We start from the raw sequence: 12,500 nt of genomic DNA on the forward strand, positions 1-12,500 counted from the left end.
GCAGTAAGACCCTCCCTCCTCCCAGCATGCTTCACTTCACTGACCTGCTGCTGGGCTCATTAGATTATGGAGCCCCTGGCCTCAGGAAACAATCAAACAGCCTCATGTTCAGCCTGGTGTGTGTGTGTGTGTGTCATCGTCCATACACAGCTTCAGTTGGTCTGAGGTTCTTCTCCTGGCCCAGCTCATGTTGACCGTGTGTGCGTGTGTGTGTGCGTGTGTGCGTGTGTGCGTGTGTGCGTGTGTGCGTGTGTGTGTGCGTGTGTGCGTGCGTGCGTGCGTGCGTGCGTGCGTGCGTGCGTGCGTGCGTGCGTGCGTGCGTGCGTGCGTGTGTGTGTGTGTGTGTGTGTCACAGAGACGGTGAGGCTGGGACCCAGAGGAGACAGAACAGTACTAGGCTCCCCGGTCAAACCTTCACCGGGCGCAGGCAGATCTCAGACCCTGACAACGAGACCAGAGAGTCTCCTGAGGTAAACATCTCCTCACACGAGTCACAGTGGATCAGAACTTTACTTCTAGGTCCAAAGTCCTTGTTCATATGAGTTTAGTGGACACCAGTGGAGCGTTGAGTCTCTTCTCTCTTCTCTTGTCTCTAGAGTTGGGAGATCATCACGGAGGACGAGTCCACTCCTCACCACGGCAGCGCCCCGCTCTCCCCTCCCCCGCCCCACTCTCCTTTGGAGTTCCACGCCTTCTGTGAGGATCTGGGAAACATCCAAGTTTCAGGGGCCACAGGCAGCGAGCGGCGCAGCTCCCACACGGTGAGTCAGACCAGACAAGCCTCTGCAGAGACACACACAGGAAGTGGAGCTGCACGTCCACGCCCGTGTGACCATTGTTGTGTTTGTCATCCGTGCTCTCTGCTGCAGGTTCATCCGAGTAATTCAAGCCATTCCAGTCGAAGAGGAAGTGCCCCGACCTCCACAACAGAGGAGCATCCTGTCAGCCCTGTGGTGTGTATCTGCTCCACCAGACAACACCTTCACCTCCATACTGCATACTCACAAACACTCAACCTTCCTCCATCTTCTCAGCTCTCAGTCACTGTGGTTCTCATCTGGCACCCATAGTGTCACCTTATCTGCAGCAGCCAATCACAATGAGCATGTTAATGAGGTAAATGCATGTTCGGACGTAAACACAGACGGAGAAATGGACTCGCTAAAGAAAGAAGAGCCTGCAGCTTTAAGAGACGAGGCAGCAACAATAACTAATAAAGCTCAGTGCGGACGCATGAGTAATGAGAACAAAACCGGTGTAGAGATGAGAGGAAGCGCAAAGAACAAGATAAAGTAACAATACCCACCTTGGCGGAGGCATTCATGACCCCAACAGGCTCTCAAACCGACTGAACCATCATCAGCTCAGCTCAGTTATGTGTCAGAGTGTTTCTGTCACAGTAAATAGATTCCTTCAGCTGTATCAGGAAGTGGGGGCGGCGTGGCTCTAGTGAGGTCATACTCCTGGATATTGTGTCACTAAATGAGCTTTTGAGTATTGATGATTGTATCTTGTGTTTGTGTAACTTGATAGCTGCTTCCGACCTCAGCTGGCCTCCCCCCCGGCTGGGAGGAGAAGGTGGACAGTAAAGGAAGACGCTACTTTGTCAACCACAACACCCGAACAACAACGTGGACGCGGCCCGTCGTTCAGGTGCGCGGGAGAGAAAGAGAATGTTAACCTCAGAGCAGTTTGTTGTTTCACTAACCCGCGAGTCTGTGCGCTTATAACCTCCAAAACCGTTTGACAAAGCCCCGGGTCCTGCAGGATCAGGCGTGTGCGTGTTCACACTCTGCTGCCTGCTGAAGGAGAGAGAAGGCGTTACAGGTCCAGTGTCTTTCAGTCGCCATCTTCACTTTGCCGCCCACACAGGTGACCTCAGAGGCGTCAGCACCCAGCATCTTACCCCAGAGCTCGCCGCCGTGCCCGCCGCCCCCTGCGACCCCCGAGCCGGCCCCCCGTCACTCCCCCTGCCCCGAGGCCTCGCGTGAATGTGGCTTCCTGCCGGCCGGGTGGGAGGTTCGAAGCTCTCCCAGTGGAAGACCGTTCTTCATCGACCACAACACAAAGACGACTGCGTGGGTGAGGAAACAAGGAGCGCTGTAGCTGAGGGTTTGAGTCAAACGTTCCTCTGATGATGGCAAAAGGCCATAAAAATCACATTTTCTGTATGAACTCCTCCTGTTTGACTGAACCACTTCCTGTTTGTTTGCCTCTGAACAGGAAGACCCGAGGCTAAGGATTCCTGTGCAGAAGAGGAGGAGAGTCTCACTCGACCCGTCTGATCTCGGCCCGCTGCCAGTACGTTATGCCTCAAGAACCTGTTAAAGTCTAGAGAGAGAGAGAGACAGGCAGGCTGAGACAGAGAGTGAGAGTCACATAGTGAGTGACAGTCAGGGATAGGGAGTGAGAGTCAGAAATAGTGAGAGAGAGTCAGAAATAGTGAGAGAGAGTCACATAGTGAGTCAGAAATAGTGAGTGAGAGTCAGAAATAGTGAGAGAGAGTCACATAGTGAGTCAGAAATAGTGAGTGAGAGTCAGAAATAGTGAGAGAGAGTCACATAGTGAGTGAGAGTCAGGGATAGGGAGTGAGAGTCACATAGTGAGTCAGAAATAGTGAGTGAGAGTCAGAAATAGTGAGAGAGAGTCACATAGTGTCACAGGCAGTGGCTCAGTGGGTAGAGCTTCCGCTTGGGAACTGGAGGGTTGCCGGTTCGAGCCCCTGCCGAGGCGCCCCTGAGCAAGGCACCGAACCCTCAATTGCTCCCCCCTCTGCGAAGGGTGGTAATGTAATGTAAGTCGCTTTGGATAAAAGCGTCTGCCAAATGATCGTAATGTAATGTAATGTAATGTAGTGAGTGAGAGTCAGGGATAGGGAGTGAGAGTCACATAGTGAGTCAGAAATAGTGAGTGAGACTCACATAGTGAGTGAGATCAGAAATAGTGAGAGAGAGTCAGGGATAGATGAGAGTTCAGAATGGAACAGGAGTCACACACACAGCATCACTCACTCTCCCTGTTTTCCTCCTGCCTCAGCCTGGATGGGAGGAGCGTGTTCACTCTGACGGGAGGATCTTCTACATCGATCACAGTGTGTATCTCCTCTCCTCTCCTCTCATGTAGTAAACACACCTGGACACAGGTTGATCTCTAATAACAGATGTTGTGTTTCTCAGACACCAGGATCACACAATGGGACGACCCCAGATTACAGAACTCGGCTATAACCGGACCAGTGAGTGCATCCTTTGTGTGTCTGTCCCCCTGACAAACAGCACGGCTCTATTTTTATCCTCTTTCCTGTAAACATATACAGTGTGACAGACATGAGGTCATGAGGTCATAATGGATTTCATTGATGACTCTTCCCTGTGGATTCCAGGCTGTGCCTTATTCCAGAGACTATAAACAGAAGTATGACTACTTCAGGAAGAAGCTGAAGAAACCGGTGAGTCAATGACCTCTGACCTCTGACCTTGTAGATATCTAACAGATCTAGTGTCTCACCATGATGACTTCCTTCTTGGTTTCCATGTTCATGCAGGCCGACATCCCGAACCGCTTTGAGATGAAGCTGAGGCGAAACGCCGTGCTAGAGGACTCGTACCGCCGCATCCTGTCTGTGAAGCGGGCCGACCTGCTGAAGGCCCGGCTGTGGGTGGAGTTTGAGGGGGAGAAAGGCCTGGACTACGGGGGCGTGGCCAGAGAGTGGTTCTTCCTCATGTCCAAGGAAATGTTTAACCCCTACTACGGCCTGTTTGAGTACTCAGCCACGTGAGTCCACAGACATGGAGCAGAGGGCAGCAGGGGGCAGGAGGGGGCAGGAGGGGGCAGCAGGGGGAATCAGGGGGCAGGAGGGGGCAGCAGGGGGAAGCAGAGGGCAGCGGGGGGCAGGAGGGGGAATCAGGGGGCAGGAGGGGGAATCAGGGGGCAGGAGGGGGAATCAGGGGGCAGGAGGGGGCAGCAGGGGGCAGGAGGGGGCAGGAGGGGGAGTCAGGGGGCAGCGGGGGGAATCAGGGGGCAGGAGGGGGAATCAGGGGGCAGCAGAGGGCAGCCGGGGGTTAGTTCCATTTGTGCATCATTGTCCTGATGCAGATTTCTGCTGCTGTGTGTTCAGGGACAACTACACTCTTCAGATTAACCCAAACTCAGGTTTATGTAACGAGGACCACCTGACCTACTTCAAGTTCATCGGCCGCGTGGCAGGCATGGCCGTCTATCACGGGAAGCTGCTGGACGGTGAGCATCGCCCCGCCCGTGTAGAAACCTGTCTCTCTGGTATCAGGATGTAGTAAAGTGACGCTGGCGTCTCTGTGTGTCGTTTACAGCGTTCTTCATCCGGCCGTTCTACAAGATGATGCTACAGAAGCAGATCGCCCTCCAGGACATGGAGTCTGTGGTGAGTGAGTTTGTTTGAATGAGAAGCTCCCATCCAGAAGGACACACAGTCCTGCACCTCTGCCTCTCACTTCCATCTCCTGTTGCATTGTGGGAGAACAGCACACACTGATGATCTGAGAGGAGAGCATGATAGACTTTAGACCCAAGAGAGGAGAACATGAGGATATTTCCCCCTCCAGCTGCTCTGGGTTCATAACAGTCTGAATCCTTTATGAAGCTGTTTCACTTCCTGTCGTTCTACAGGACAGTGAATATTTCAACTCTCTGAAGTGGATTCTGGAGAACGACCCAGCAGACTTGGATCTGAGGTTCACCATCGATGAGGAGCTGTTTGGACAGGTGAGCTCCTCTCAGGTCTCCTCTCTGGTTCATCTCCAGGTCTGAGGCTTCTTATTCCAGATGTGTGTGTGTGTGTGTGTGTTCCCTGCTCAGACTCACCAGCATGACCTCACACCGGGCGGCTCCGACATCGTCGTCACCAACGAAACCAAGAAGGAATACATCCAGTAAGCTGCTCACACACGCACCCACACACACAAACACACACACACACACACAAACACACACACACACACACACACACACACACACACACACACACACACACACACACTCACTCACTCACTCACTCACTCACTCACTCACTCACTCACTCACTCACTCACTCACTCACTCACTCACTCACTCACTCACACTCTCACACACACACACACTCTCACACACTCTCACACACACACTCTCACACACACACTCTCACACACACACTCTCACACACACACTCTCACACACTCTCACACACACACACACACACACACACACACACACACACACTCACTCACTCACTCACTCACTCACTCACTCACTCACTCACTCACTCACTCACTCACTCACTCACTCACTCACTCACACACACACACACACACACACACACACACACACACACACACACACACTCACACTCTCTCACACACACACACTCACACACACTCTCACACACACACACTCACACACACTCTCACACACACACTCACACACACTCTCACACTCACACTCACACACTCTCACACACACACACACACACACACACACACACACACACACACACACACACACACACACACACACACACACACACACACACACACACACACTCACTCACTCACTCACTCACTCAGTGCTCCTCCAGGTGTGTTCAGGTGCTAATCTCAGTGTGTTTACAGTCTGGTGATGCAGTGGAGGTTTGTGAACCGCATACAGAAGCAGATGACCGCCTTCAAAGAGGTACAGGAGACACACACACACACACACACACACACACACACACCATTAACCCCCATGATCCATCCTGCTGAGACTCTGCGTCCTCACATGGGGACATTACATGTTTCCTTCCCTACACCTCATACATCATTGTGCTTCACTTAAACCCGTTGTCCTCAGACCTGGACACGTTTTGCTGCCCCCTTTGTGGTTTAATCACAACTCAGTCATGACAGAGTGTAAACATTGTAATAAGCATAAAGACTGAAAGGGTTAATAAGTATTTGATGTTTTCTTTCACTCTGCAGGGATTTTTTGAGTTGATACCTCAAGACCTCATCAAGATCTTTGATGAGAACGAGTTGGAGGTGAGTCTTTGTTCCGTTCAGCGTCAATCAAGGTTCTGTCAGTTCAGAAGGAGAACGATGTCGTCTCTCCTCTCCTCAGCTCCTCATGTGCGGCCTAGGAGACGTGGACGTGAACGACTGGAGGGAGAACACCAAGTATAAGAACGGCTACTGCTCCAACCACGCCGTCATCCAGTGGTTCTGGAAGGTCAGCGGCCGGCCGGCGTCACGGTTACATGTGAGTCCAGCTGCTCTCTGAGCTTCATACGTGTTGAACCTCCGTGTCTGTCGCCCGCTCACAGACGGTGCTGCTGATGGACGCAGAGAAGAGAATCCGCCTGCTGCAGTTTGTGACGGGAACATCCAGGGTCCCCATGAACGGCTTCGCTGAACTCTACGGTGAGTCTGGGTCTGGGTCTGTGTGAGAGTCAGTTAGAGACAGACAGACAGGCAGGCAGGCAGACAGGCAGGCAGGCAGACAGGCAGGCAGGCAGAGGGACTGATACTTTGTGAGCTGTTGGTTAAACTTGACTTAAAGCCAGAGCCTCAGTTTGGTGTCCTTGTTGTTCACTGTGTGTTGACTTCCTGTCCCAGGCTCTAACGGGCCCCAGCTGTTCACCATCGAGCAGTGGGGCACGCGTGAGAAGCTTCCTCGCGCCCACACATGGTGAGTGATCCTTCCCTGGCTGCAGCGTGCGTGCGTGCGTGTGTGTGTGTGTGTGTGAGCGCCCTCTGCTGACTCCTCTTTGCTTTGATCTCTTGAAGCTTCAACCGCCTCGACCTGCCTCCTTACGAGTCGTTTGAGGAGCTGAGGGAGAAGCTCCACATCGCCATAGAGAACGCCCAGGGCTTTGACGGCGTGGATTAACCCGCCGTGTGTCTGCAGGGCGCTGGAGGAGGCGTGGCCTGGCAGCCGCGGGGCAGATGAAGGACGCTCTGGCGCTGCCCTTTGAAGGCTCCACCTGTTTACACATCAGGTTCTCCTCCACCTCTCCCTTCACTCCTGTTTGTCTCTCACTCAGAGGAGGAAACTCTCTCATCTGCTCTGATCAGCTGACTTCAAACTCTCTCCTGTTGTTGATTCTGATTCCTGTGAAAAACTAAATGTGACCCAAACCTTCAACCATCTGAGCCGTCTGCTGTTTCACTGGGGTTCAGTTCCCTTAAACACTTTCCTTTAATGTGGACGCTGTCTCCTTCATCCATCAACATGTGGAGCAGAGTCATAAGCTCCTCCCCCTCCTGTGTAGAGGGCCGAGTCCATCAGGGCTCTGAGGAGGAGCACAAACATCTACCACCCAAAAATCCCTTTAAAGTTCAGAGGTGAACTGAACCCTGATGAAGCCGAGGGGCAGAAGTCTTCATCATCACGTCACACTTCCATTCCACTGTGTGAGGAGCCTCACTTTAGAGTGACATCATCATCATCATCATCATCATCAGGCTGAACTCTGCAGGATTCTCTGTCTCTGAATCTTTCTATGGTCTCTCTCTGTTCTGCTGTGATGTGATGATGTCACTGAGAGCCCAGGGCCCAGCTGTGTCGACTGATCATCTTCATCACAGAGAGGAGACAGGAAGGCCAGGAAGAGTTTAGAGTCCAAACACACACACTCCATTTTTCTACATGGAGGTGTTAAACTTGGATTTGATGATGATGACGATGATGATGATGACGATGATGATGATGATGATGATGATGATGTATGGAATGATTGATTTTATTTTGAAACCATATTGTTGAACCTCCTGCCTGTTGGAGTCCAGATGATTGATCCTTCTCATTCTGTTGTTTCAGTCCCCCTAAGTGTCTCTGAGCCCTGGGGTCACATCAGGTCACAGGGCCTAGGCTCAAGGTCAGAGGTCACAGAGTCCTAAACAAGTCATGAACTTAAATCATAAGAAATTTGTATAATCCTGTTTGTACTTGTGTGAGTCTGAGGCCCAGCTGAGTCTGAGGCCCAGCTGAGTCTGATCCAGAGGAGACCACGCCTCTTATCTGTCATTACTATCAATCAAACGGATGAAGTGTTAAATAAATCTATATTTTTAAAGTCTAAAGGACAAACAGAGTCATGTACAGAGCCACCTGCACACACACACACACACGCACACGCACACACACTCTTCTTCTGTGTCCCACTCAGCCGCACTGAGCTGAGCCTGAGTGTGATGATTGATCTCTTCTTCTCATCACAGGTGTGTCACTCTGTTTTGAGAGTATCTTGTAATACTTTAGTCGTAAAGTAACTCCTTGTTGTTTCCTGAAGGGTGAACTGTGTTTACACTCCCTGCTGCCATGTTTACAGGCTGAGGAAGAGGAAGAGGGGATATTATGGGCTGCTTCCATTTTATACTTATGCTTTTATAAAGTCAAGCACTTTGTTCATATAAAGTCTTACTTCTAAACCGAATCTCTGCCAATCTTTCAGCTGCAGACGGCGTGAAGCGATCGTCCCGTCTGTGTTTACACGACAACACGGCTGATTAGAGCACACTCTTCTTCTTCTTCTTCTTCTTCTCTTCTAATTTAAGTAGAATCATGAGGCCTTCATCTGTGATGTATGTTTGAGTGTTTAATGAGTGGAAGAACTGTTAGAGTCCTGAGTCCTGACTGAGACTCCTGAGTCCTGTAGGCCTGCAGTGTAGGGACTCACTGTCTAAACTGTGGGAGGAAGAGGAGTCTGATGTTCTATAGCACTCAAGATAAACTTTCATCTACAAAATAAAGACATAGAAAGAGTTTCCCTGCGTCCCCGTCTGTGACTGCCAATCACTGTGTGTTGTGTTTTATAAGTTACAGCATTCTATAGATTTATACATAAGGAAGAGAGATGAACCGAGGGAGGAAGAGGAAGGAGAGGCTCCACAGTGAGGTGAGCATCTGGGGCAGTGTGGGGGAGGAGCCAGGGCGCATATGGGCGTGGTCTCCCGAGCGTCATACTTCATGTTCAGACTGGAGGAACGGTAATGAATGTGTTGTACGAAACACACACACACACACACACCCCGGGGAGAGGGATAGGTTTTACGACAGTCACGTAAATGTAGAGAGATGACATGAACACAGCACCAGGGGGCGCCAGAGGTTAAATAGCGGCGCTGTGAGAGAGAGGAGCCGCAGATGAGCTCAGTGATCAAACTCACAACAAAGTGATCTAACAACGAGAGAGTCGGGAGGCTACACACACACACACACACACACACACACACACACATAAACGGTGACTTCTCTGAGTACGCACACTTTACAGAGCCGCAGGCAGACGTGTGTGTGTGTGTCTGTGGTGTGTGTGCTGAGGCGCAGAGAGATGAAGTGAAAGTAAAGAGTGGATGTAGCCGGGATGCTTCAGCTCTCTTCTTCTCTCTGTCGCTCCTCCTCGACTCTTCACACCGGAAACCAACTTTTTTCTTCGAACTTTTTTTTTCTGCGACTCAAAAGAGGAAAAGAAAGAAACGACGTAAACGCGCTCGGTTCCTGATTCTGAGCTGAAGCTGGAGATGCGCGAGCAGCCGAGCTTCAGCCGAGCTTCAGTCAACCAGCAGAGACCCGAGACCAGAGAGCCCAGACCCGGAGGAGAGGCCACATAACGGCTCTGCTCCACCATGGACGAGGTGAGGGATCTGCACACACACAGAGAGAGAGAGAGAGAGAGACGCACACACACACACACACACACACACACGCACACACACTTGTAACGGTTGTTTCCTGGCGTGTTTATGAGCGCAGTTTGTCTTCACTGTGGTTGTGACGGACTTCAGAAAGTTGTAGTCTGAGTGAAAGAAGGCACTGGAGGCGTTCTGAAGCGATGGTTCCGTGGTTCTGTGTGGGTTTGTCATCTGGACCGGGCGCCGTTTGGCACACAGCACCTGTGTGTGTGTGTGTGTGTGTGTGTGTCACACCGGCACCGTGTCCCGTTAATCAGCAGCGTGTCTGTGGGGACCGGAGCGGCTCAAGGTGTGGTCACACACACACACACACACACACACACACACACACACACACACATCAACTCTCACTTAATAACAAGTGTGAAGACATGCAAGGGAGCGTCCACAAAGAACACACTCCATCACAGAGCCCCTGTGTGTGTGTGTGTGTGTGTGAGAGAAGAGAATGGACTCGTCTTTAGTCTCGTCTCCCTTTACATGGTGATCAGTCTGAGGTTAGTATGAAGTAATAATCCTGTTTACAGTGCGGACGCTCTGAAGGGGCGTGGCCTGTCACCAACCTTGATTTACAGGAAACCAGCATTACAACATAAAGTCAGTTATTGATGAGGCCTGGTCTGACCCCTCTGTCCCCTCTGTCCCCTCTGTCCCCTCCTGTGATGGAGCGACAGTGCGGGCGTCCCCAGAAGTGATCAGCTGACAGGATTCATAGAAGACGTTTAGATCAGAGGACATGAAGCTTCAACTCAGTAGGATTATGAATATTTAGGGAACAATTCAATGCTCTCTCACACACACACACACACACACACACACACACACACTCACACACACACACACAAATCCCTGACATTTGAGGAAGCCGGTTTACTAGAAAAAGGAAGTCAGACAGAGAAAGAGACTTCCTTGTCACCTATGGAGGGAAGTGACACCTCTGTGTCTACATGTATGATTGTCCTTCACACTTCACAGAACAACATACTCAGGCTCAGAGGAAGACTGCAGACAGATCTTCCTCCTCACAGTGAAGATGTAAAGATGAAGACATGTATTATATGCAGTGCTGAGTGGCAGAGAAAGCTCAGTAGAACAGGAAATCTCAGTGAAGTTGAGAGTTTTTCTCCTCCTATCTTATTTTCTGCCGTTTCCGTGACTCCCCCTTCTCTTATCTCCCCCCCCCCCCCCCCCCCCCTAGACCGCCGAGGCGCTCTATGACGCTCTGGCCTCTCTGCTCTCTGCTCTCTGCCGTCTGATTCATGCTTTCATTGCCGTCTCAGTGACCTGCTGAGTGTGTGTGTGTGTGTGTGTGTGTGTGTGTGTGTGTGACGTGTCTGCCTGACCCTCACAGCACAGAGGAAACAGACGGCCACATTATGTGTCAGGCAGAAAACAATTAACCCTCTCTCATCATCGCATCGCTGTCCAGGCTGAGCTGCACAATGGCTGTGTGTGTGTGTGTGTGTGTGTGTGTGTGTGTGTGTGTGAGAGAGAGAGAGAGAGAGAGAGAGAGAGAGACACACACATTTTACTGGTGTGTTACTCATTATTCTGGAGAGAGTTCCTTTATGACAAAGAACCAAAGAGTACATCTGCTACAGTGAATGTGTGTGTGTGTGTGTGTGCGTGTGTGTGCGTGTGTGTGTGTGTTCATGCATTCCTATCCTTATGAGGACAAAATGGCCTCATACAGATGGAATGATGAGGAAAAGAATCCTCTGGAAGACATGGAGTCCTGCTTCATATAGAGACTCAGGCTCACAGTGACGGGACGGGACGGGACGGGACGGGACGGGATGGGACGGGACGGGACGGGATGGGACGGGATCAAACCCTCTGGAGGCTGCAGGACCCTCGCCTGCCTCACAGTGTGCGTCACAGGGAGCGTCTCAAAGTCACCCTGACTGTGGCCGTGTGTGCATGAGGACTGTTAACGTGTTTATTAACGTGTTTGAACCTACAGCCTGCAGAGAGAAACACTGTGGGCGTGGCCTCAGACCGGCCCGCTTCACTGTGAGCCTCATTGTCAGACGCTCCCTGTCAGGTCAGAGCTGGAGCCCTGTGCGGCCTTGGCAGAGGTATAAACTGTCATCAGTGCACCTCTCGTTTATTCACGCATTTGTTGTTCTTTTCTGATTTTAGAAAGGAGAGATTCTGAATCCTGATCTGTGTTCTGGTTCTGTGTTCAGGTTCTGTGTTCTGGTTCTGTGTTCTGGTTCTGTGTTCTGGTTCTGTGTTCTTCTTCCTTCGTTGTGTCACTGCGGAGTCACAGCAGCCGGGTTTCCTTTGGCTTGAGTGTAGTTTGTATGACATGGATCAGTTTGAGCTGATAACAGTTCAGATAATGTGTAGTTGTGCTGGTGTGTTGTTGTGTTGGTGTGCTGGTGTGTTGTTGTGGTGTGTTGTTGTGCTGGTGTGTTGTTGTGGTGTTGTTGTGTTGGTGTGTTGTTGTGTTGTTGTGCGGCTGTGAGAGCCACAGTGGCGTTGAGGAGCTTGAGACTGGGCCGGTCAGTGTGAAGCTCAATGAGAGCCAGATGCTCCCTGACCTACAGCCTCCTGATCACAAACACATGTGTGTCTGTGTGTGTGTGTGTGTGTGTGCTAAGGTGCGCCTCGTCCACAATCCCTCCTCCCAGGCCGAGCTGCTCTCTCTCCTTATCTCAACGCTGCGTTACCAAAGTGTCAGTGTCAAAGTGTGCTGAAGGCTGCAGTGGCTTCGGCACAGAACAGAAACACCGACTTCCTGTGTGAGTCTCTATTTGAAGCTGCTCTCTGATATGACAGAGCCACAGAGGCGTCTGCTGCAGCTGAGCTCTGAGT

At 51.3% G+C, this 12,500-nt stretch overlaps 2 protein-coding genes across 3 annotated transcripts in view; both read left to right on the top strand.

The window, feature by feature from the left end:
- Nucleotides 1-8,753, top strand: part of nedd4a (NEDD4 E3 ubiquitin protein ligase a) — an 11,820-nt gene extending 3,067 nt beyond the window's left edge. The window contains exons 4-24 of one of the 2 annotated variants that reach the window (XM_076138190.1): nt 1-3; nt 356-470; nt 597-761; nt 870-953; nt 1,534-1,653; nt 1,873-2,082; nt 2,224-2,301; nt 3,037-3,091; nt 3,177-3,235; nt 3,383-3,448; nt 3,545-3,774; nt 4,118-4,239; nt 4,329-4,399; nt 4,645-4,740; nt 4,834-4,907; nt 5,622-5,682; nt 5,970-6,029; nt 6,109-6,216; nt 6,311-6,407; nt 6,603-6,675; nt 6,774-8,753. The exon at nt 1-3 is cut by the window's left edge and continues 161 nt beyond it. In XM_076138190.1, the coding sequence (XP_075994305.1) occupies nt 1-3; nt 356-470; nt 597-761; nt 870-953; nt 1,534-1,653; nt 1,873-2,082; nt 2,224-2,301; nt 3,037-3,091; nt 3,177-3,235; nt 3,383-3,448; nt 3,545-3,774; nt 4,118-4,239; nt 4,329-4,399; nt 4,645-4,740; nt 4,834-4,907; nt 5,622-5,682; nt 5,970-6,029; nt 6,109-6,216; nt 6,311-6,407; nt 6,603-6,675; nt 6,774-6,876 (2,050 nt within the window). In that variant the 3' untranslated portion in view covers nt 6,877-8,753. The remainder of the gene's footprint in view (nt 4-355; nt 471-596; nt 762-869; nt 954-1,533; nt 1,654-1,872; nt 2,083-2,223; nt 2,302-3,036; nt 3,092-3,176; nt 3,236-3,382; nt 3,449-3,544; nt 3,775-4,117; nt 4,240-4,328; nt 4,400-4,644; nt 4,741-4,833; nt 4,908-5,621; nt 5,683-5,969; nt 6,030-6,108; nt 6,217-6,310; nt 6,408-6,602; nt 6,676-6,773) is intronic. The other variant, XM_076138191.1, reaches the window with a different exon arrangement.
- Nucleotides 8,754-9,152: 399 nt separating this feature from the next.
- plekho2 (pleckstrin homology domain containing, family O member 2) overlaps nt 9,153-12,500 on the top strand; it is a 9,809-nt gene continuing 6,461 nt past the window's right edge. Inside the window, exon 1 of the mRNA XM_076138196.1 lies at nt 9,153-9,623. Within this exon, the coding sequence (XP_075994311.1) occupies nt 9,615-9,623 (9 nt within the window). The 5' untranslated portion in view covers nt 9,153-9,614. The remainder of the gene's footprint in view (nt 9,624-12,500) is intronic.

Source organism: Genypterus blacodes, unplaced genomic scaffold, assembly GCF_046128005.1.
Source record: "Genypterus blacodes isolate CSIRO-AG114 ecotype Tasmania unplaced genomic scaffold, CSIRO-AGI_Gbla_v1 ptg000350l_1, whole genome shotgun sequence".
Taxonomy (NCBI): Eukaryota; Metazoa; Chordata; class Actinopteri; order Ophidiiformes; family Ophidiidae; genus Genypterus; species Genypterus blacodes.